The 25376-nt window shown below is 36.4% G+C and overlaps 1 protein-coding gene across 5 annotated transcripts in view; it reads right to left on the reverse strand.

Annotated features, from left to right (window-relative positions):
- Positions 1-1056: 1056 nt before the first annotated feature.
- The window catches only part of LOC119562213 (uncharacterized protein YJR142W), a 116204-nt gene continuing 91884 nt past the window's right edge, over positions 1057-25376 (reverse strand). The window contains exons 1-2 of one of the 5 annotated variants that reach the window (XM_037875415.1): positions 19313-19823; positions 1057-2187 (exon numbers count right to left, since the gene is read on the reverse strand). In XM_037875415.1, coding sequence (XP_037731343.1) covers positions 1244-2164 — 921 coding nt within the window. In that variant the 5' untranslated portion in view covers positions 2165-2187; positions 19313-19823 and the 3' untranslated portion in view covers positions 1057-1243. Of the gene's footprint in view, positions 2188-2319; positions 2351-19312; positions 19824-25376 lie in introns of those variants that run through there. The other 4 variants (XM_037875414.1, XM_037875413.1, XR_005221764.1 and 1 more) reach the window with 4 other exon arrangements.

Raw genomic sequence — 25376 nt, forward strand, 5'->3', positions numbered from 1 at the left:
ACACATTGCAGTTAAAATTTTTATTCTAGCATCAAAACTGTAGGAGCCACAGTTTTGTGCGGTTTGTGGGCGTTAAAGTGGGCGTGGCACTCTACTGAAACAAACTTGCGCTGCGAAAGACGCTCAGGAATCTGCACGCCAAATCTCAATAGCCTAGCTCTCATAGTTTCCGAGATCTCAGCGTTCATCCGGACGGACAGACAGACGGACAGACGGACATGGCTAGATCGACTCGGCTAGTGATCCTGATCAAGAATATATATACAGTGGTCGGCATAAGTATTTTGACAAAACAAAAGTTAAATATACTCATAATTTGAACTTACTTGCTATAAGAAAAATGATTTTTGAAAAATTCTTTTTGCAGTTACTATTATTTTTGTTTGAAAAAACTTTTTGCATAAAAAAATTTAAGTTTTTAAGTCGAGGAAAAAAGTTTTAAAAAAAATATTAATGTTGATTTACACAAATTCGTCCTTTTCAATAAATACTGAATGGGTTAAAAAATGTATTTTATTATTCAAACGGCATTTAAATTACCTTTCAATTGATGCCTAAAGTTTACAAGAAGTAAATTCAAGTTATGAGTATACTTAACTTTTGTTTTGTCAAAATACATATGCCACCAGTGTACTTTATGGGGTCGGAAACGCTTCCTTCTGCCTGTTACATACTTTCCGACAAATCTAGTATACCCTTTTACTCTACGAGTAACGGGTATAACAAGGAAGAACGCAATAGTCAAGTACCTCGACTATCAGATACCCGTTACTAAGCTAAATGGACCAAAGGGAGATGGAGGTATGCAAGCAGCAAATCGAGATTGAAATGCACCACCAACCCGCGATCTCATTGTATGGTTATGTGGGCGGCAGACAGATTAAGGCGTTATGGGCGTTAGAGTGGGCGTGGCAAACTTTTTGGGTCACTCGATAGGTATTGACGAGATTAATACATTTCAGTTAAAATTTTGTATCTACAGGTGGCTGATGAATTTTGCTACATTAAGAAACTCAAATAATTTTTTTTTCAGTGTATGGAATTCATTTTTCCTTTATTCATGTTCAAGCTCATTCAATTTTATTAAATATAGCTCAATTAGTTTTAAAAATAATGGAATTTAAATGCCCCCCCTGCTCGTTGATGCATGTTCGGCATCTTACCAAAAAGTTGTTCATTACTGCTTGGAGAGTTGAGACAGGAATAGCCGCAGTTGTTTCTCGAATGGATTGCCTTAGTTCGTTCAAATTAGTTGGTTTTGCTTTGTAGACTTCCTGTTTGCAATAACCCCACAAGAAAAAGTCAGGTGCAGTAAGGTCAGCCGACCTGGGTGGCCAACGGAATGTGGAGTTTCTGGAATCAGCTTATTGGGAAATTTTCGTCGCAATTCTTTCATAACAGGTTGGGCTATGTCAGGAGCTGCACCATCTTGCTGAAACCACACAGAGTTGAAAGAAATTCTCATTCGGCGTAATTCTGCATAGAAAAACTCTCTCAACATGCTCAAGTAACGGTCTCCAGTAACCGTAACGGTGTGACTGTTTTCTTCGAAGAAGTAGGGCCCGACAATGCAGCGTGATGAAACTGCACACCACACTGTGACACGAAGTGGATTCAATTCCGTCTCATGGAGTATCTGTGGGTTGGAAGCACTCCATATTCGACAATTTTGTTGGTTGCCGTTTAAATCGAAATGGGCCTCGTCAGACATAAAAAGACAGTTCAACATGTTTCCATCCTCAATTTGAAGCATCTTCTGGCAAAATTCCAAGTGAATCGGCAAGTCTGCAGCGTTCAGTTTGTTGGCCATTTGAATTTTATATGGGAATAAGTTCAAATCTTTGTGCATAATTGACTGTAATGACTGTCTGCTTACACCCATTTGAGCAGATAAGTTTCTTGTCGAAACACGTGGATTGTTTTGTATGGCAGCAGCTACAGCAGCGATTGTTTCCTCCGTTCGAACTGAAGGGTTTCGATGGTAAGGTCTTCTGTTGACTGTCCCATGCTCGGCAAAATTGTTTACAAGTCTCATTATGGTCCATCTGCTCGGAGGATTGCCGCCAAACGTGCGCCTATACTCTCTTTGAACCGAAACTACGGACTCCAGTGCGTGATAGCGGCAGACAATCCAAATTCTTGTTTCAGTGTCCCAGTTATCCATTTTTGTTAAATGTAAAAGTCAATCTGCAAAAAAAAGTTATTTAATTTTTTTTGGTAGCGGCTTTTATCAGCCACCCTGTACAATGAAAATTGTGGGCGCCACAGGTTTGGGCGGATTGAGCTGCGTACAAGGCTACGGAATCTAAATATATTTACGATTTTTTGAAGATTTTGGGCGGCTTGTGGGCGTTAAAGTGGGCGTGGCAAAACTTTTTTTGGTCGGTTGTTGCGCCTTAGAGTGGGCGTGACACCTTGCTGAAAGAAATTTGTTATAGTTTCCGAGATCTCAGCGTTCATACGGACGGATATTCTGATTAAGAATATAATTACTTTAAGGGGTCGGAAACTTCTCCTTCACTGCGTTGCAAACTTCTGACTGAAATCATTATACCCCCTTCAAAGGTATAATAAATGCAAGGGTATAATAATTATTTCATAGTTTCTCTGGCCGTTTCTTTGACAGCTATATGTTAGAGTCGTTCGATTTTTATTAAATATAATTCGAAATTCTTAAAAATACACAAAATGTTATTCCCAATAGTATAAGATAATATATCAAAAAACACCGAAGCTATAATTTGTTTCATATTATTTTCCCAGAAATTTTCCGAATTTTTTTCCGTCTCCTTCACTGCGTTGCAAACTTCTGACTGAAATTATTATACCCTCTGCAAGGGTATAAAAAATGTTATTTCCAAGCTTAGAAGGTTTTATGTTAAACAAGAAAAGAAATTAACTTTGGCAAGCCAAAGTTTGTATACCCTTGCAGCTAAATTTATTAAATTTAAAAATACAAAAAATGATATTCCCAATAGTCCCAATAGATAATATGTTAAAAAACACCGAAGCTTTAATTTGTTTCGTATTATTTTTCCACCAATTGTCCGATCGTTCCTATGTCAGCTATATGATATAGTCATCCGATTTTGATAAAATTTAATTCGAAATTCAGAACTAATTAAAAAATGTTATTTCCAAGCGTAGAAGGTAATATGTTAAAAACAACGGAAGCTATAATTTTTTTCATATTATTTTCCCACCAATTTTACGATCGTTCCTATGGCAGCTATATGATATAGTCGTCCGATTTTGGTAAAATTTAATTCCCTCTGCAAGGGTATAAAAATACAAAAAATGATGTTCCCAATAGTATAAGATAATATGTCAAAAAACACCGAAGCTATAATTTGTTTCATATTATTTTCCCACCAATTTTCCGATCGTTCCTATGGCAGCCATATGATATAGTTGTTCGATTTCGGTAAAATTAAATTCAAAATTCAGAACTAATTAAAAAATGTTATTTCCAAGCGTAGGAGGTTATATGATAAAAAGTACCGAAGCTATAACTTGTTTCATATTCTATGATATATTCGTCCGATTTTGATAAAATTAAATTCGAAATTCAGAACTCATAAGGAAATGTTATTTCCAAGCGTAGGAGGTTATATATTAAACAAGAAGAAAGTTAACTTCGGCAAGCCGAAAATTGTATACCCTTACAGCTATATTTATTAAATTTAAAAATATAAAAAATTATATTCCCAATGGTATAAGATAATATGTCAAAAAACACCGAAGCTATAATGTGTTTCATATTATTTTCCCACCAATTTTCCGATCGTTCCTATGGCAGCTATATGATATAGTCTTCCGATTTTGATAAAATTAAATTCGAAATTCAGAACTCATAAGGAAATGTTATTTCCAAGCGTAGGAGGTAATATGTTAAAAAACACCGAAGCTATAATTTTTTTCATATTATTTTCCCACCAATTTTCCGATCGTTCCTATGGCAGCTATACGATATAGTCGTCCGATTTTGGTAAAATTTAATTCCCTCTGCAAGGGTATAAAAATACAAAAAATTATGTTCCCAATAGTATAAGATAATATGTCAAAAAACACCGAAGCTATAATTTGTTTCATATTATTTTCCCACCAATTTTCCGATCGTTCCTATGGCAGCCATATGATATAGTTGTTCGATTTCGGTAAAATTAAATTCAAAATTCAGAACTAATTAAAAAATGTTATTTCCAAGCGTAGGAGGTTATATGATAAAAAGTACCGAAGCTATAACTTGTTCCATATTCTATGATATATTCGTCCGATTTTGATAAAATTAAATTCGAAATTCAGAACTCATAAGGAAATGTTATTTCCAAGCGTAGGAGGTTATATATTAAACAAGAAGAAAGTTAATTTCGGCAAGCCGAAAATTGTATACCCTTACAGCTATAATTATTAAATTTAAAAATATAAAAAATTATATTCCCAATAGTATAAGATAATATGTCAAAAAAACACCGAAGCTATAATGTGTTTCATATTATTTTTCCACCAATTTTCCGATCGTTCCTATGGCAGCTATATGATATAGTCATCCGATTTTGATAAAATTAAATTCAAAATTCAGAACTAATTAAAAAATGTTATTTCCAAGCGTTGAAGGTAATATGTTAAAAAACACCGAAGCTATAATTTTTTTCATATTATTTTCCCACCAATTTTACGATCGTTCCTATGGCAGCTATACGATATAGTCGTCCGATTTTGGTAAAATTTAATTCCCTCTGCAAGGGTATAAAAATACAAAAAATTATGTTCCCAATAGTATAAGATAATATGTCAAAAAACACCGAAGCTATAATTTGTTTCATATTATTTTCCCACCAATTTTCCGATCGTTCCTATGGCAGCCATATGATATCGTCGTTCGATTTTTATAAAATTAAATTCAAAATTCAGAACTAATTAAAAAATGTTATTTCCAAGCGTAGGAGGTTATATGATAAAAGTACCGAAGCTTTAACTTGTTTCATATTCTATGATATATTCGTCCGATTTTGATAAAATTAAATTCGAAATTCAGAACTCATAAGGAAATGTTATTTCCAAGCGTAGGAGGTTATATGTTAAGCAAGAAGAAAGTTAACTTCGGCAAGCCGAAAATTGTATACCCTTACATATTAAATTTAAAAATATAAAAAATTACATTCCCAATAGTATAAGATAATATGTCAAAAAACACCGAGGCTATAATGTGTTTCATATTATTTTCCCACCAATTTTCCGATCGTTCCTATGGCAGCTATATGATTTCAAACAAAAACACCTCTTAACGAGGTAAAAAGTAGTGGCGAACGCGCCTTTAACAAAAATGTCTGATATCAACAATTGTGACGAAAAATGACATTACATTCGATAAAATAAATAAACTATATTCAATTTATGATTTCGACCCGCAACAGTAAATATTTATTTACCTACACGTACATTTTCTGTTGTAGCGTGTTTAAGTGTTATATATTAAAAGTTGAGGAATCTCAAGGGCTATATGATTTAAAATTTAAAAAAAAATTTAAAAATAAATTTTCATTTTGGGAAAAAGAAGAAAATCTTGTTTTTTGAATTACTTTTGAACGGAACATCGGATTTTAACAAGTGAGATGTCATTCGACGCGTATTCTCAGTAAGAATAAAACTAGCTAAACAGCCGGGGGCTTTTATCCCCACCGTATCCAGCAGCTCCAATTTTCTAAATTTTTACTTTTACACTTTCACCGCTTTTTCTCCCAAACAAATCTATATTTCGAAAGTCTTGGTATGCAATCTACTTAGTTTTTGCAATACCTTTCGATTGGTGTATCACTCGTTGGGACCATAATTGCAGATTTTCAATTCTGCGGCTATATATAGTAGTTGTCTTCGCACGCTCTCTTGCGCGCTTCGCCACTACGTGTACTGCCGTCCACAGTGATAGTCTTCCGATTTTGATAAAATTAAATTCGAAATTCAGAACTCATTAAGAAATGTTATTTCCAAGCGTAGGAGGTTATATGTTAAACAAGAAGAAAGTTAACTTCGGCAAGCCGAAAACTGTATACCCTTACAGCTATAATTATTAAATTTAAAAATATAAAAAATTATATTCCCAATAGTATAAGATAATATGTCAAAAAACACCGAAGCTATAATTTGTTTCATATTATTTTCCCACCAATTTTCCGATCGTTCCTATGGCAGCTATATGATATAGTCGTCCGATTTTGATAAAATTAAATTCAAAATTCAGAACTAATTGAAAAATTTTGTTTTCGCGCGTAGGAGGTTCTATGTTAAACAAGGAAGAACGCTATAGTCGAGTACCTCGACTATCAGATATCCGTTACTCAGCTAAAGGGACCAAAGGGAAATGGAGATATGCAAGCAGCAAAGCGAGATTGAAATGCGCCATCTACCGGCGGTAGACAGAGTGGGCGTGCCAAAATTTTTGTTGGATCAATCGATAGGTATTGACGAGGCCAATACATTTCAGTTAATTTTCTATTTAGCATGAAAATTGTGGGCGCCACAGGTTCGTGCGGTTAGTGGGCGTGGCATGTTCTCGTAACAAACTTGCGCTGCGTACAAGGCTACGGAATCTAAAGTGGGCGTGGCAAACTTTTTTTTTGATCAATCGATAGGTATTGATGAGAACAATACATTTAAGTTAAAATTTTTATTCTAGCATCAAATCTGTAGAAGCCACAGTTTTGGGCGGCTTGTGGGCGTTAGAGTGGGCGTGACACTCTGCTGAAATAAACTTGCGCTGCGCAGGAATCTCAGGAATATGCATGCCTAATCCCAGTATTGTAGCTTTAATAGTTTCCGAGATCTCAGCGTTTATACGGACAGACGGACAGATGGACATGGCTAGATCGACTCGGCTAGTGATCCTGATCAAGAATATATATACAGTGGTCGGCATAAGTATTTTGACAAAACAAAAGTTAAATATACTCATAATTTGAACTTACTTGCTATAAGAAAAATGATTTTTGAAAAATTCTTTTTGCAGTTACTATTATTTTTGTTTGAAAAAACTTTTTGCATAAAAAAATTTAAGTTTTTAAGTCGAGGAAAAAAGTTTTAAAAAAAATATTAATGTTGATTTACACAAATTCGTCCTTTTCAATAAATACTGAATGGGTTAAAAAATGTATTTTATTATTCAAACGGCATTTAAATTACCTTTCCGTTGATGCCTAAAGTTTACAAGAAGTAAATTCAAGTTATGAGTATACTTAACTTTTGTTTTGTCAAAATACATATGCCACCAGTGTACTTTATGGGGTCGGAAACGCTTCCTTCTGCCTGTTACATACTTTCCGACAAATCTAGTATACCCTTTTACTCTACGAGTAACGGGTAAAAAAATCCGGAAAAATCTGCACTAATTAATTATATTTAGCTCTAATATTGCAGAAATTTTGATAAGAACAATAATGTAAAAGTAAAGTTTGAAGATATTAAATTTATCTTTCCAACGACATTTCAAACATGACTTTAGTATAAGGCGTTTAGGTACTGTGATCGGACCATCACTGCATATTTTTATTTCTGCGGCTATATATAGCAGTCGCATTCGCACAAAAGTTAAGGAATCTCAAATTTAAAAAAAAAAGTTCCAAAAAATCTGTACTAATTATTATATTTAGCTCTAATATTGTAGAAATTTTGGTAAGAACAATAATGTAAAAAACTAATGTAAAACATGACTTTAGTATAAGGCGATTAGGTACTGTGATCGGACCATCACTGGTATCCAACAAATCAAGCAATATCCAAGTTGGGAACACTACCAGGCGCTCAGTAGCACCGAAGACCATAGAATATCAAGATGCGTAACTAGGAGTAAGAAAATGTACACAGGCGGGCTAATTTTTGCAAAGCAACCCTTACATGTATAGGAATCTATTTTTAGAATGCCGAAAATCGAAAATCCACACCAAAAATTTTGCCATACATTCCGTTTTATGGCTGTTACGCATCTTGTTATTCTATGGTCTTTGGTAGCACTCACTGCAGATGAAAATTGCTGATCAGCATATTATATGTCTCACTTACTCACCGTCACAACGGTACACTGACCCGCCAATGCAGTCAGCACATTTTGCAGTGTCAGCCGCGCCAACTACGCAAACTGCTACCATAATCATAATTCCCTGACCAAAGATAATATAAACTAGAAGATAAGTAACAGCCATACAACGGAATGTACGGCAAAATTTTTGGTGTGGATTTTCGATGTGGATTTTCGATCTTGCTTGTGTGCGTTGACCGTGTAAAGCTCTTTGGTTGAGTTGGTGTATCATTTTGCGTGGTCTGCTGCAATAAGGACTCAATGTCGCATTTGACTAACGTGAGGTGTCAATGGCCTGTAGACCAGGGTTCTAGTCGCTCAACCACGGGAATTGCACGTTGTAGTTCAACTCCGGCTGGGAACAACTTTTTTTTTTATGCAATCGGTCTTTTATTTAAACAATTAAATAAATTGAACATGGTGTTCATCAAAGATAATATAAACTATTCTATGGTCTTTGGTGTTCATGGTGTTTTAAACAATCTCCATGGTATTCAGCATATGTTTCACTTGATTTTTTAAATCAAACAACTGCAAAAGATGTGAAGCGATTATTTTAAAACAGGGAGAAATTTTAAACTCGCCTTCCGAAATTTTTATTGCAGAAAAAAATTTCTGTAACGATTCGGACTTCCTTCAGATATATTTTTTAATGTATGTAAAATACACATCAAGGTTTTTGAAAACATTTTTAATAACAATAAAAACAAGAAAACATTAAACAGGTTATTATGAGTAAATGTGTAACGTGTACTGGAGAAAGCGATTTTTCATCGTGGTTTGATGAAAATTATGAGTGCTATTCACATAAAATGCTTATGTTAGATAAATTAGATTAGAGTTTTGCTGTACAAACATTGTAAGTGGCAAGACTCCCCAGACAAATGTAAAACTAGCAATAAACAAAATATACTTCGTCATAAATAAATAAATACCTGGGGATCTTTGAACAGTAAAGCTTTAATTTATTTATCGAACACTTGCATTTTATATTGAAAGCACTCACCATATTCATCAAAATATTATGAAAAATCGTTTTCTCGAGTACACATTACGCTTTGATTCAAAGTGAATTACTTATTGTGTTCATGTTTTTATTGCTGTTAGATATTTTTTTAAAACCTTTGATATGTAATTTACACAAAAAAAAATATATCTTTAGGAGCGATTAATTCCTAAGGTACTAGTTGGTAAATTTAAAAAAAATTTCGGCTATAAAAACATGATTTAAAATAATAAAAAACATAAAATAAGTAAAAAAATCAAACTAAATAAAATAAAAAGCAAGAAAAAATAAAAAAAAAACTAAAAAATCTATCAAAAGTATTAAAAAAAAATGTCTAAAAGTACAGCTAAAAAAATATTATAATAAAAAAGAACTATAAAAAAATTAAGTTGAATCCAGTTTCAGAGTGGACTCAAACATGAAACTCAAATCCATTATCCACGGGTCACCAAAATACGCAGAGCGCCATAGCCCGCTTATAAACCGCATGAGCAATGCGTCTTTTAGATCGATTCCTTTTCGTCAACATTGAGACAAAAATTGAATTTTGACTTTTTTACAGCGCGGAGTGTCGTGAGCGAGATAGCAAGACAGAGGGAGAGAGAAGGAAGTAAAGCAACGGCATTCTAAAAATAGATGGTTGCTTTGTAAAAATTAGGACGCCTGTGTACATTTTCTTACTCCTCGTTACGCATCTTGGTATCCTATGGTCTTTGTCCTAACCTACTTTAGAATATAGCTTACTTCACTAATCATTACACTAAGCTTCCGTGTTCCAAGTAGTATATAAGCATGTATCAAATGAAGAATAAATCAGTTATCAACGCACCTCATAACTCCGCGGTTCTACTTCCTACCTCTGGGAACAGGGCTCGTAATACACTATCTCAACTAGCAGCTAACCACGTTAGCTCAACCTCAGCGCAGCTTAGCATCGCCTGTGGTCCGGCATCGCAGTAACCATCGTTACCGTTGCCGCGACGCGATCGTCCTGCCAGCAAAGCGTCCCCGTGCCAGCGACCAGTGCTCATTACCCCCTTGTTCCGCGGTGTGACCCAGAAGTGTCTACTTCGGTTAGGCACAAACAATTACCAACTTAATTGGTAACACACTTGGAATTTAGGAACCAATCGAAGTCTGATCACACTGGCGCTTAAATAGGCAAGGATAGAGGGATTTTTTTAAATTGTGACTTTAATTTTGCTTGTTTGAAATTAGCATATATTGTTAGCCCTTGACCCACTGTGCATTAAAGAAATCGAAGATGTTCGTATGTATGTACAATGTACATATGTGGGGAATAGCGTTGAATTTGAACAAATGTTTGCGGGAGTTCTGAAGTCATCCCTTATATTTGTTTGTCGGTGCGTTTGCACAATTTAATTGCAGTCGTTTTTCTGGGGCAATTTTGTGGATATTGTAACATTGTTTTTAATTTTTGAAATAATTTTGCAGTAATTGTATGTAGAAAAAGTAGTTTGAGTGAACTGTATTAGAAAGAGTAGTTGAAGTGGACTGTATTAAAATATTTATGTAACTATAAGCACGCAGCTGGAAAACAGTAAAAAATAAAAAGTGCAATTCTCACTGGAACTGTTTTAAGCCTGCAATTGTGGGCAAAAGAAACTGGAATATTGTCGCGCACAAATAAAGGAATTAAAATGCATATATTAAATGCCGTTGCGTCTGATTAATCACTTTTGGATTTAGACAATATATCATAAAGAAAGTAAGTCGAAATAGGGTTCGATAAACTGGCTGTATGATCGGTAAGTAATGATAATTTGTGGAGCTTATCTGAAGCAGTTCCAACCACCGTTACTGCTAAGAAACAATAATGGAAAATCCAGGAGATGAAAATTCAAAAATTTTGAAATTCGGTTCGACTGGACCCAAATGTTGGCGTGGGGGTGGCTTGATCGTTGAAAATTTTGTAAGTCCAAAGAAAGAAGAAACGAAAAACAATGAAGAGATGAAGAGCTGAGGGCAGTGCGAGCGACCGAGATATTGACATCTGGAGAAAACTGCCCCTCAACATTGCCTACAGAACGCCTAAACGCCCTTGTGGCGTGAACACTTATATTTTTCGATTTCTAACTTCCTAGATAAACTTTTTGAACAATGTGTTTTGGCGTTTTAGTGCCTTTTTTCCATACCTACATAAACTTAAAAGTAAAATCGGTGTAAGAGATATGGCTAATATAAATTAAATTTGTGTTCTAACTTTAAGTCGCTTTAATAAGGCACAAACGGGATCTAAGCCAGAGAAACCTAAATGGTCATTGGCTTAATTCTGCAAGTGAGGTCCAAAACGGAGTTACATATCTAAACCTAAAAAAACTGCTTCTCTTGTGCTGAAAAAGTTATTATCTTCCATCAATCGGCGCATTCAAATAAACCTAAAGAGTCATTTGTCCTGAACTGATTTCTATAACTAATCACACAAAAACTGAGAAATCTCAAATTTTTAAAAGTTCTGGGGGTGTTTTCAAAACCGACTGTTTAGTTTAAAAAAAATCCCGAAAAATCTGTACGAATTAATTATATTTAGCTCTAATATTGCAGAAATATTGGTAAGAAAAATAATGTAAAAGTAAAGTTTTTAGATCTTAAATAAATCTTTCCAACGACATTTAAAACATTACTTTAGTAATAGGCGTTTAGGTACTGTGATCGGACCATCACTGCAGATTTTTATTTCTGCGGCTATATATAGTAGTCGCCTTCGCACAAAAGTTGAGGAATCTCAAATTTTTACAAGTTCTGACGGTGTTTTCAAAACCGACAGTCCAGCTTAAAAAAACTCCGATAAATCTGTACTAATTAATTATATTAAACTCTAATATTGCACAAATTTTGGTAAGAACAATAATGTAAAAGAAAAGTTTTTAGATCTTAAATAAATCGTTCCAACGACATTTAAAACATGTCTTCAGTATAAGGAGTTTTGGTACTGTGATCGGACCATCACTGCAGATTTTTATTCCAGCTTCTATACATAGTAGTCGACTTCGCACACTCTCCTCCTGGTGCGCTTCGGAACTCTACCGTGAAATATTTTTGATGAGTCGATCTAGCCATGTCCGTATGAACGCCAATTTTCTGTATGAATATTTCCCCCGCACTCTATTGAGTTTTCTAATTCAAATTTATTATTGTTTGGATAAAGCTTTTTGAAAAATTGTCCGATTTGAATAATTTTGGGCATGTAGATAATGGGTATTGATAATAGGAACAAAACCGTAATTTAATTTTTTCCAAATAAAAAAAAATGTGGCAATAGACGGGTTAGCGTTATGAGCGATTGTGGGGAGAGGGAGCGGCACCCTGCCGAGGTAAACTTGCGCTGCGCAGGAAGCCCAAGTTTCTGCATGCTTTATCCCAACATTCTAGCATTTATAGTGATCATACGGATAGGCGGACAGACGGGGCGGACAAGGCTAGATCGACTCGGCTAGTAATCGGACACGCTTCCTTCTACTTTCCGACGAATCAAGTATACTCTTTTACTCTACGAGTAAAAGAAAAAAATTGATTGGATCGAGTGCTTGACGCAAGCAATGCTCTACAAATGGAATGGAATGCTAATTTATCAACTTTCAAGTGTTTGTTTCGTCGTGTTTTTATTCTCGAAATCCACGGTCTCTCCTTTGAAAAAGCTGAGTAACGATTTTATTATCAGATCTCATGTCAAATATCGCCAAAGAAATTAAGTTTGCCTGTAAATATCGCTGCTGAAGCGACTCCATAGTAGCACTTGCTTGGATACGAGAAGCCCCCTCTAACTTCAACATTTTTGTTACCAACAGGGTAGCAGAAATTCAACAGCGGGCGCAGCCACAAACTATGAGTCATCCATCTGATCTACCCGTTTAGTGGCTCTGATAGCAAAGCTACATCCCAGGCGCATCCAGAATTCAAAGCAGGGTTACAAAGGAATACATCCGATTTTGCTTCATCATCCAGTCACCGATGCAATAATCCCGCATTGCCGGACCACATTCCTTCATGCTGGTCCACAATTCCTCCTACCAACGGCTCGTCAACTATACAGGCCCATCAGAGGGCTTAAGGCGGCATCGAGTATCATCAATTAATTCATCCGTTGATATCGATTGCGTCCTAAACTCGTCTAGCCAAGCCCAACATTTTAGGTGACTGGCATTGACTTTTGGGGTCCTTTTTACACCAAATCAAAAGTCAGGAGCCGGGCACCAGAAAGATGTTACGTCTCAATTTTTATGGTTTTCAACAAAGGCAGTTCATTTGGAGTTGGTGGGGGATCTTTCGACGTCATCATTTCTCGTAGCATTGAAACGCCTCATAAGCCTTCGAGGGAAACTGCATTCAATATGGACTGATGACACCACTAATTTCGTGGGTGTTCGGAACGATCTAAATTGATCTGGAAGGGCCGGCTCGGGGTTGGAATCTTCCCTTGTTTCCTAATTTTTCTATCAAATCGTTTTTCCTTGGCTCGACCCTGGTGACAGAAAGAGGATATTTTATTTTAGATGAATAATTTAAATTTACCCGTTACTAATAGAATTAACGGGTATACTAGATTCGATGGAAAGTATGTAACAGGTAGAAGGAAGCGTTTCCGACTTTATAAAGTATATATATTCCTGATCAGTATCACTAGCCGAGTCGGTCTAGCCATGTCCGTCTGTACGTCTGTCCGTATGAACGCTGAGATCTCGGAAACTATAAAAAACTATGTAGATTGTTGATCTTCTTACGCAGCGCAAATCTATTTTAGCATGGGGCAATGCCCACTCACAAACGTCCATACGCCCATGCTAAGCCCTGTCTAACGCGCACATTTTTGGTTTCGTAAGTGTAAGTGAAATTTTGTTTTAATTATCTTCATGCCAAAAATGGTCCAAGTCCGAGCATTCATTAAAAAATTTTTAAGCAAATTAAGAAATCGATGCTTGGTGACGCTCTATCGGGGTGTTCAATATTTCGCTTAGCTTTTTATTTTTCATGGCCTAGTCACATATCCATTGTGGATCTCATTTCCATACACAGTTCTCCTAGATTGGTGTTTGTTGAGATACATCTGAGACGGGGTGGAAGGTTGTGGAACTTAAGAGCTGATCATGTTCCCCCTCACCTATCATCCCCCAGGGGAGCTATTCGCCTTCCACACTTCCCCACCTGAAGTGGCCCTGCAAACCTACATAAGACTGGCCACACTATCATGGTTTCCCTCTACCTTCCCTTATCGATTACTCTCAAATGCAAAAGCGGGATATTTCTGAGTGATCCACAGAGAAGCGAGATTGTCATTTGACATTTAATTTCCCTTCGTACACTAAACATCGGTGGAAGGCTGCCTTAAAGTCATCAAAATACAGTTTCCATCGCTTCGTTAGAAACTCTACCGTCTTATTTACGATTTAAAGATTCTTGCTGCTGGTTATTTTATATGGGGCAAAGCAAATGCAACGATCGACGAACCTGATTTAACCACCGAAACCAAAATTCGTGCCAAATGCAGCAAGCGTTCTAGAAGAATTGGAGTACGTCCTACTTGTCCGTGCTTGAAGAGCATGGGTCAAGGCACCATGGTCCCGATAAAAGAGGACAATAAACAGCCACTCAAGTGGCCCTTTGCTAGAGTCAAGAGAACGAACAAGAGAAAGAATATCAAGAAAATAGCAACCACAGTGGTGCAGAGGAGACACTGACACACTTAAAGAGGACAGTATATTTCCCGCATATGAAGCCATTAATAGTACAGACAATGAAAAAAGTACGACAGGAACCCGCAAAAAATGAAGTACTGCATTACAGATACGCCGGACAGACCTATGTCAATTATACACATAGATTTGTACTTTGTCAACAAGAAATAACAACTATAACTAACTATTATAGGCAAATTCCCGAGGTTTTCTTGGAGATATACAAATCCAGATAGAAATGGTATTAATATTATCAGCTCCATTGTAAAATTTATGACATTTTTTTGGGTGCCAGAAAAAAGAGTTTGCGACCAAGGGGCGGCATTTTCGTCAAACCTGTTCAAGGACTTTTGTAGGCAATACGATACGGAGTTGCATATGACGTCATTCCATCAGTCGTAGAGCAATACACCTGTAGAAAGGTTACATTCAACGATTACGGAAATATATAGTATCATTGTAGAAAAGAAGAAAGAAAGTTAGACATAAAGCATGAGGAAGTATTGGCAGAAACGTTCATAGCATATAATATTGCAATTCATTCAAGAACTCAACTCACGCCACACGAACTGTCTACGGGACGAACACACATTTTCATACATTAGTAATGTGACATTTAATGATGAACATGATTACCTAATCAATGCTTTCCAGACCGATCTATATCTGAAAATAAAGAAAAGAATGGAAAAGATAAAAACTATGAGGATTGAATTAGCTAACAGGGACAGTATGAAACTGAATGAGACAATATTTAGAAAAGAGAACAGAAGGGACAAACTAACGCCAAGGTTTTCAAACCATAAACTAGCTGAAGACAACTGTTTTACTATAACAACAACAAAACCACAAAAAGTACACAAGGAAAAATAAGAAGGCTAACAAGAGCTAACCAAGAATAATGATTTCAGATGGACGACACAAAGGGCGACAAGAAACGTCGACAGCACTTATAGTCCCACACACACAAGATATTCATTCACATAGTTAGACTGCGGGAATATGAGGAAAGCATAGAACAAATGGAAAAAACATTAAGGTCGGTACAAGAGGACGCAGAGACCAGGGATTTAGTTAAGATATTGCAGAAAAAACTAAGGTATATGGGAGATGATAGTACCGAGAATAAGAAAAAAGACAGGATTGATAAATGGACTAGGTTCGGTGATAAAGGTTTTTACGGAAAACCTAGACGCTGAAGAACAAGAAAGAAGAACAAGAAGAACATTAGACAATTCTATTCTTAAAAATTTGACAAAGTATTTTAATGAGGAGCAGATCAGAGTTAATTCTTTTATAAATAATAATAGAAATTGAATAAGTAAGACGTTTACAGAAGAGGATAAAAGGAAGTACATGAGGGAGTGTATCAATAGGATATCGATTACAATTGACTTAATAACACTAAACTTGAACGATTTAAAAGAAAGCTTACTATTAGCGAGAATGGGCATTATTCCCAAGTTTATTACAGATGAAAAGATTGTTCAGGCCCTAGAAGAGCAGGGAATTCAAACAGCATCAAAAGGGCACATGTATACATTTTTGGAATAAATGACTATAATGAATGGGACAGATATTATATTCTCATTGGTACTTCCAATATTTGAAAAATAAATTTATATCTTAAAAAGAATAGTACCTCTACCTTTAAATAAGACTGTATTTGTAGTAACACCTAAATTTGTAACCTATTATAAGAATATATTTTATTATTACACGAAAGAATATCAGAGTTAGAGATCTATATTTATGTAAGAGAGAAAGAAAATGTAAATGACGGAGGTGAGAGGTGCCTGAGGAATCTAATAGTCGGAGAAGCGGCAGAGTGCGAAACGAAGGACACAGAATTTCACCGGGAGATGTTCGAGGCGGAGCAAGGTCATATTGCGGTGTTTAACGGCAAAAAAGTCAGAGTACAATCAAGCTGCGGTCCGGAGAGGACAGTCGATGGCTCGGCGTTGATAAGCGTTAGTAATTGCAAGGTGACAGTCAACAACGTGCGATACGAAGCAGTAGAACGCTTGAAAGCAGAGAATCCAAAGATAGAGATTCCCAAAATCGAAACTTTAAGGAATAGAACTGGGGACAACGATACACATGGCAACAACGTATACTCCAGTTCGTATATTGACGCAAAGTGTGATCTGCATCGCCTGCTTAAAAAGAGGGAAGATTACTTATACAACAGCGGCACCAGTCCCGACCTAAACTCCAATCATAAATGCTGCCGACATCAGCAATCCAATGACCAATAGCAAATCTCCCAGCTCTCCGCCGGCAAATACCAGCGGCCACGAAAAACACCTTACATCAGCAGCGACAAAGCGACACCCGTTCCCATTGGACCCCAGAGACTCAACGATTCCCACACCACTTGCCAACAGCACCGTCAGCAAATTATATATTAAAGCCTAGTACTCACATCGACGAAAACCGCGAGCTAACTATAGGAGTGAGCGAGAGGCAAACAGGCGGCTAAAGCTTTTCGTCGGGTCAGTTTTTCAGCGCGGTACTCAGTTGACCTAAGGAAATACCAGAAAAAATACCAGATTTCGGGAGTGAATTTTCGATGAACGCCGTTAGCCGCGGCCCAAAGAATAAGAAATTTAATCTTTGGCGGTGTTCTTGCAGAAGCGGTGGGGAATTTAAAAATTTTAAATGGAAGAAAAACCCCAAAAACGGTTAAAGGAGATCAGTGCAGATGAAAAAGGACGCCTAATCCAAGGTGTTGCCCATTATTGTGGGACTTGACCGACAAGATGCAATACCACAACGGGGCAAATCCGCAGAATAGTTAAAGCGCTGGAGGAGATCCACTAGAGAATCCCAGTGGGAAAGAACATGGGACACCGCTCGATCTCCGACGAGTTCTCCATTGAGGACTTCTCCTTCACCAGCTACTTGGCAGCTGGTGATGGAGCGTAGTTAGAGGATGCGCCGGCTTCTATAGGGAGGAGGAAATAAGGTCACCCGCAAAGGGACAGCTGGAGGAGCCATCACCAGCCATTATTGGCCAGCTCGGAGCTGGACTACAGATAGCGCTGGAAAGATGGCAAAGCATCCGTGGGACGAGAAGGAAGCCTTAAACTTCTAATTTACATAAATAAAAACATTCGTTGAAAATTTCATTTACTTTTATTTTAATTTCTTTGTGCACCAGCTCTCTTCTTTTTTAAATTGCTTCAATTGATTTGTTTTCTGTTTGACAACAAGCCCCGCTGCTTGACAGTAAGACCATGCCACATGCATGGCGGGTGAACTTTGAAAACTTCGGTCACACTACAAAGAATAAGATTTTTCGACTAGTGAAACTCTTAGCCGATCTGAGTATTAGGCTTAACTTATAACCGTTTGGTATTTCAATTAAATTAAATTCATATATTACCAACTTAATTGCTAACACACTTAGAACCAATCGAAGTCTGGTCACACTGACGCTTAAATAGGCAAGGAAAATGGTTTTTTTTAATTATGACTTTAATTTTGCTTGTTTGAAATTAGCATATATTGTTAGCCCTTGACCCACTGTGCGCTGGAGAAAACGAAGATGTTCGCATGTATGTACAATGTTCATATGTGGGGTGCGAATAGCGGAATAGCGTTGAATTTGAACAAATGTTTGCGGGAATTGTGAAGTCATCCCTTGTTTGATTGTCGGTGTGTTTGCACGATTTAATTGCAGTCGTTTTTCTGGGGCAATTTTGTAGATATTGTAACTTTGTTTTTAATTTTTTAAATAATTTAGCAGTAGTTGTAGGTAGAAAAAGTAGTTTGAGTGAACTGTATTAGAAAGAGTAGTTGAAGTTGACTGTATTAAAATATTTATGTAACTATAAGCACGCAGCTGGAAAACAGTAAAAAAAATAAAAAGTGAAAATCTTAAGAAACAATTTTGGAATTGGCTGTGACTGTGGCTCGATGATATTTTACACACACTTGGAACTAAAAATATATTTGAGGAATATATGGGTTGCATAGTAGCACTGCAATATATTTTGTTTGTCACTGGAACTGTTTTAAGTCTGCAATTGTGGGCAAAAGAAACTGGAATATTGTCGCGCACAAATAAAGGAATTAAAATGAATATATTAAATGCCGTTGCGTCTGATTAATCACTTTTGGATTTAGACAATATAAAGAAAGTTAGTCGTAATAGGGTTCGATAAACTGGCTATATGACCAGTCAATAATGATAATTTGTGGAGCTTAACTGAAGCAGTTCCAACCACCGTTGCTGCTAAGAAAAAATTAAGGAAACTCCAGGAGAGGAAAGCCAAAATGTTGAGCGTGGGGGTGGCTTGATCGTTGAAAAGTTTGTAAGTCCAAAGAAAGAAGAAACGAAAAACAAGGGAGAGATGGAGAGCGGAGGGCAGTGCGAGCAAGCGAGATGTAGACATCTGGAGAAAACTGCCGCTCCACATTGCCTACAGAACGCCTACACGCCCTTGTGGCGTGAACACTTATACTTTTCGCTTTTTAGCTTCCTAGATAAACTTTGTGAACAATGAGTTTTCGCGTTTTAGTGCCTTTTTTCCATACCTACATAAACCGATGCAATAATCCCGCAATGTCGTACCATATTCCTTCATGCTGGTCCCCAATTCCTCCTACCAACGGCTCATCAACTATACTGAAGGCCAGAGGACTTAAGGCTGCATCGAGTATCATCAATTAATGCATCCGTTGCTTTCGATTGCAACATTTTTTGTGACTGGCATTGACTTTTGGGGTCCTTTTTACACCAAATCAAAAGTCAGGAGCCGGGCACCAGAAAGATGTTACGTCTCAATTTTTATGTTTTTCAACAAAGGCAGTTCATTTGGAGTTGGTGGGGGATCTTTCGACGTCATCATTTCTCGTAGCATTGAAACGCCTCATAAGCCTTCGAGGGAAACTGCATTCAATATGGACTGATAACACCACTAATTTCGTGGGTGTTCGGAACGATCTAAATTGATCTGGAAGGGCCGGCTCGGGGTTGGAATCTTCCCTTGTTTCCTAATTTTTCTATCAAATCGTTTTTCCTTGGCTCGACCCTGGTGACAGAAAGAGGATATTTTATTTTAGATGAATAATTTAAATTTACCCGTTACTAATAGAATTAACGGGTATACTAGATTCGATGGAAAGTATGTAACAGGTAGAAGAAAGCGTTTCCGACTTTATAAATTATATATATTCCTGATCAGTATCACTAGCCGAGTCGGTCTAGCCATGTCCGTCTGTACGTCTGTCCGTATGAACGCTGAGATCTCGGAAACTATAAAAAACTATGTAGATTGTTGATCTTCTTACGCAGCGCAAATCTATTTTAGCATGGAGCGATGCCCACTCACAAACGTCCATACGCCCATGCTAAGCCCTGTCTAACGTGCACATTTTTGGTTTCGTAAGTGTAAGTGAAATTTTGTTTTAATTATCTTCATGCCAAAAATGGTCCAAGTCCGAGCATTCATTAAAAAATTTTTAAGCAAATTAAGAAATCGATGCTTGGTGACGCTCTATCGGGGTGTTCAATATTTCGCTTAGCTTTTTATTTTTCATGGCCTAGTCACATATCCATTGTGGATCTCATTTCCATACACAGTTCTCCTAGATTGGTGTTTGTTGAGATACATCTGAGACGGGGTGGAAGGTTGTGGAACTTAAGAGCTGATCATGTTCCCCCTCACCTATCATCCCCCAGGGGAGCTATTCGCCTTCCACACTTCCCCACCGGAAGTGGCCCTGCAAACCTACATAAGACTGGCCACACTATCATGGTTTCCCTCTACCTTCCCTTATCGATTACTCTCAAATGCAAAAGCGGGATATTTCTGAGTGATCCACAGAGAAGCGAGATTGTCATTTGACATTTAATTTCCCTTCGTACACCAAACATCGGTGGAAGGCTGCCTTAAAGTCATCAAAATACAGTTTCCATCGCTTCGTTAGAAACTCTACCGTCTTATTTACGATTTAAAGATTCTTGCTGCTGGTTATTTTATATGGGGCAAAGCAAATGCAACGATCGACGAACCTGATTTAACCACCGAAACCAAAATTCGTGCCAAATGCAGCAAGCGTTCTAGAAGAATTGGAGTACGTCCTACTTGTCCGTGCTTGAAGAGCATGGGTCAAGGCACCATGGTCCCGATAAAAGAGGACAATAAACAGCCACTCAAGTGGCCCTTTGCTAGAGTCAAGAGAACGAACAAGAGAAAGAATATCAAGAAAATAGCAACCACAGTGGTGCAGAGGAGACACTGACACACTTAAAGAGGACAGTATATTTCCCGCATATGAAGCCATTAATAGTACAGACAATGAAAAACGTACGACAGGAACCCGCAAAAAATGAAGTACTGCATTACAGATACGCCGGACAGACCTATGTCAATTAAACACATATATTTGTACTTTGTCAACAAGAAATAACAACTATAACTAACTATTATAGGCAAATTCTCGAGGTTTTCTTGGAGATATACAAATCCAGATAGAAATGGTATTAATATTATCAGCTCCATTGTAAAATTTATGACATTTTTTGGGGTGCCAGAAAAAAGAGTTTGCGACCAAGGGGCGGCATTTTCGTCAAACCTGTTCAAGGACTTTTGTAGGCAATACGATACGGAGTTGCATATGACGTCATTCCATCAGTCGTAGAGCAATACACCTGTAGAAAGGTTACATTCAACGATTACGGAAATATATAGTATCATTGTAGAAAAGAAGAAAGAAAGTTAGACATAAAGCATGAGGAAGTATTGGCAGAAACGTTCATAGCATATAATATTGCAATTCATTCAAGAACTCAACTCACGCCACACGAACTGTCTACGGGACGAACACACATTTTCATACATTAGTAATGTGACATTTAATGATGAACATGATTACCTAATCAATGCTTTCCAGACCGATCTATATCTGAAAATAAAGAGAAAAAATGGAAAAGATAAAAACTATGGGGATTGAATTAGCTAACAGGGACAGTATGAAACTGAATGAGACAATATTTAGAAAAGAGAACAGAAGGGACAAACTAACGCCAAGGTTTTCAAACCATAAACTAGCTGAAGACAACTGTTTTACTATAACAACAACAAAACCACAAAAAGTACACAAGGAAAAATAAGAAGGCTAACAAGAGCTAACCAAGAATAATGATTTCAGATGGACGACACAAAGGGCGACAAGAAACGTCGACAGCACTTATAGTCCCACACACACAAGATATTCATTCACATAGTTAGACTGCGGGAATATGAGGAAAGCATAGAACAAATGGAAAAAACATTAAGGTCGGTACAAGAGGACGCAGAGACCAGGGATTTAGTTAAGATATTGCAGAAAAAACTAAGGTATATGGGAGATGATAGTACCGAGAATAAGAAAAAAGACAGGATTGATAAATGGACTAGGTTCGGTGATAAAGGTTTTTACGGAAAACCTAGACGCTGAAGAACAAGAAAGAAGAACAAGAAGAACATTAGACAATTCTATTCTTAAAAATTTGACAAAGTATTTTAATGAGGAGCAGATCAGAGTTAATTCTTTTATAAATAATAATAGAAATTGAATAAGTAAGACGTTTACAGAAGAGGATAAAAGGAAGTACATGAGGGAGTGTATCAATAGGATATCGATTACAATTGACTTAATAACACTAAACTTGAACGATTTAAAAGAAAGCTTACTATTAGCGAGAATGGGCACAATTCCCAAGTTTATTACAGATGAAAAGATTGTTCAGGCCCTAGAAGAGCAGGGAATTCAAACAGCATCAAAAGGGCACATGTATACTGTATTATTATTATCAAATTTATTAGATTGTGTGTTATTTCCTTTTGAATAAATTAAAAGGTTTTGTTTTAGTGGCCAACGGCCAAGCTTGTTGTTCGTTTATTGATGGTCATAATTCGAGTGACTTACAGCTAGCTAATTGCGGCTGCGCTGCCTGCAAACATTGGCAGCGGCCGTCATGTATATATCAAAGTATATGCTCACAATTGTATTTGTGCTGGTAGCACCAAGAGCGCGAGAGCAGTTGTATATGCATGCCTTGTATGTGTCTGCACTCAGGCCATGGGAATATGCTGACACTAACACTTCCCATAGTTGGGCTCTGAGGCGCATTCATATTTCGGCTGGCCGCAAGAGTTTAGCGGCCGGCACTTTTGTATTTGGTTGAGTACACTGTAACACAATGTTGGTGTCGGTACAGTGGGTACTCGCTACAATGATACATGCATACTACATCTCCCTCCTTTTGAAAAATAACGTAATGTGATGAAGTTATTTTCTAAAGAATATGTTTGGTTTTTTTTTTTTTAATTTTAAAAAGTAATAAAAATGAAATTATTTCTAGTTATTGAAATTATCTTCTAGTACTTATATATTTGAAAATTTAAAAGTTATAGAAATTATTTTGTATTGTTAAAGAAATATAAGAAAGTTGGAAAACATGTTATTCAAAAATGCTGTTCTAATCAGAAAATATTGATATCATGTTGTTTTTTATATTTATATTTTTTTTTTTTTATATGTATGTAATTTTTTTTAATTTTTTTTTTTTAATTTATTTTTTTTTTATATTTATTTATGGTATTTATTCTATGTATTTTTTCTATGTATTTATTCTATGTATGGCCATACGTATAAATTGTATAAAAATTATTTTGAAATAAAAATTTTTAACCTATCTTTATGAACTTTTTGTTCTTTGTTTTTAATATTTGAAATTCTTATATTATCATTATCTCCTATACCAATTACTTTATATGGTCCCGTATATTTGTATTCTAATTTGTGACCTGTTTCATTCTTTAATAAAACTTGATCTCCAATTTTTAGTTCAAAATCTAAACAGTTTCTATCATAGTGACATTTTTGTTTTATTTTATTTGATTCTAATATTAATCTGGCTCTTTTGAAAGCTTGCTCTAATCTAAACTTTGTTTCTTTTGCGTAATCATCTATATTATAAATAGGTTCTATTCTCTCTACGCTATTAAAATGTTTTGGTAAATTCGAAGTCCTACCAAACACTAACTCATATGGACAATAATCATGTGCCATAGAGGGTGTCGTGTTGAAACAATAAACAAAATATTTTAGCCATATATCCCAATCCGTTTTATCAGTTGAGATGTATGTACGTATAAATTCATTAAAGGTTCTGTGGCTTCGTTCCACAGTTCCGACAGTCTGATGATGGTGTGCTGTCGATGTTATATGTTTGATATTTAAGTTTTTGCATAGGTGTTCGATTAAAGAATTTTTGTATTCTGTTCCCATGTCCGTAATGAACGTCTTCATTGGACCGTACTTTAGAACAAATTCTTCGAATATAGCCTTTGCTACCGTTTTTGCATTTTTATTAGGTACTGGTATAGCAACAAGGTATTTTGACAGATCACATATTAAGGTGACTGCATATTCATTTCCTTGATCTGATTTTGGCAGTGGACCGATCGTATCCACAATTACCTTATCGAATACCATTTCTGGTGTTTCTGTAAGTGTTAAAGGAGTTTTTGTATGTCTTGTCGTTTTTGACATTTGGCATTTTGGACATTTACGTATGTACTGTGTTATGTCTTTACTCATTCCTTTCCAATAGTAGTGTCTTTTGACCTTGGCCAAGGTTTTTGTTATACCTGAATGTCCTCCTTGAATAGGGTCGTCATGTAGTGTAGACAATATTGCTTCTTTTTCGTTATTAGTTGTTATTAGGGTCACCGGGTTGAGTAGCGCTACTCTTAATGATTTTAATATTTTGTTGCCCATTTTTTTAAATTTATCTATTGAAATATTTTCAAAGATTTTTTCCCATGGTGCCACTTTGAGTTGGGTAATTTTTTGTTTACCAGCCTGCAGTTCAAGCCTTTGGAAAAACTGACCTAAGTCAAGACTTCCATTAGTATACAAATCTCCAACATCATATCTTGCTGTAATTTTTTTTCCATGTTTGAAAAAACATAGATTATTATTTACATGCAAGGTCACTACTTTACGTACTTCGTCATTGTTAATGACTTCATATACGTTGGGCTTAGAAGCTTTTACTTGAGATTGCCTAGGCAATTCTACTTTATCTTTTCCTGCGCAGGAATTTTGTCTACTTTTTTGTCTTGTAGTGACTTGTAATATATTTGCCGTAATGTTTTGAAGATCCTTAATTGTTATTCTAGAAAGGGCGTCTGCCACAAAGTTATCTTTTCCCTTTAGATACTCGACTGTGAAGTCGTATTCCTCTAATTCGAGCCGCATGCGCGTGAGTTTTGAACTAGGATTGACCATTGAAAATAAGTATGTTAGTGGTCTGTGATCGGTTTTAACTGTAAAATGTTTGCCATAAATATATGGTCGAAAGTGTGTAATTGCCCAATGAATTGCTGCTAGTTCCTGTTCTGTAGTGCTTTTATTGCTTTCAGCTTTTGTAAATGAACGTGATGCATATGCTAGCGGGAGTTGGAGTCCGTTATGGTTTTGCGTTAATACCGCTCCACATGCTTGTTTACTTGCATCCGTTATTATACAAAATTCTTTAAGGAAATCAGGATATTGTAATAAAGTTGGTTCTATAAGTTTATCTTTTAAATATTGGAATGATTTT

The sequence above is a fragment of the Drosophila subpulchrella genome, unplaced genomic scaffold (assembly GCF_014743375.2).
Source record: "Drosophila subpulchrella strain 33 F10 #4 breed RU33 unplaced genomic scaffold, RU_Dsub_v1.1 Primary Assembly Seq40, whole genome shotgun sequence".
Taxonomy (NCBI): domain Eukaryota; kingdom Metazoa; phylum Arthropoda; class Insecta; order Diptera; family Drosophilidae; genus Drosophila; species Drosophila subpulchrella.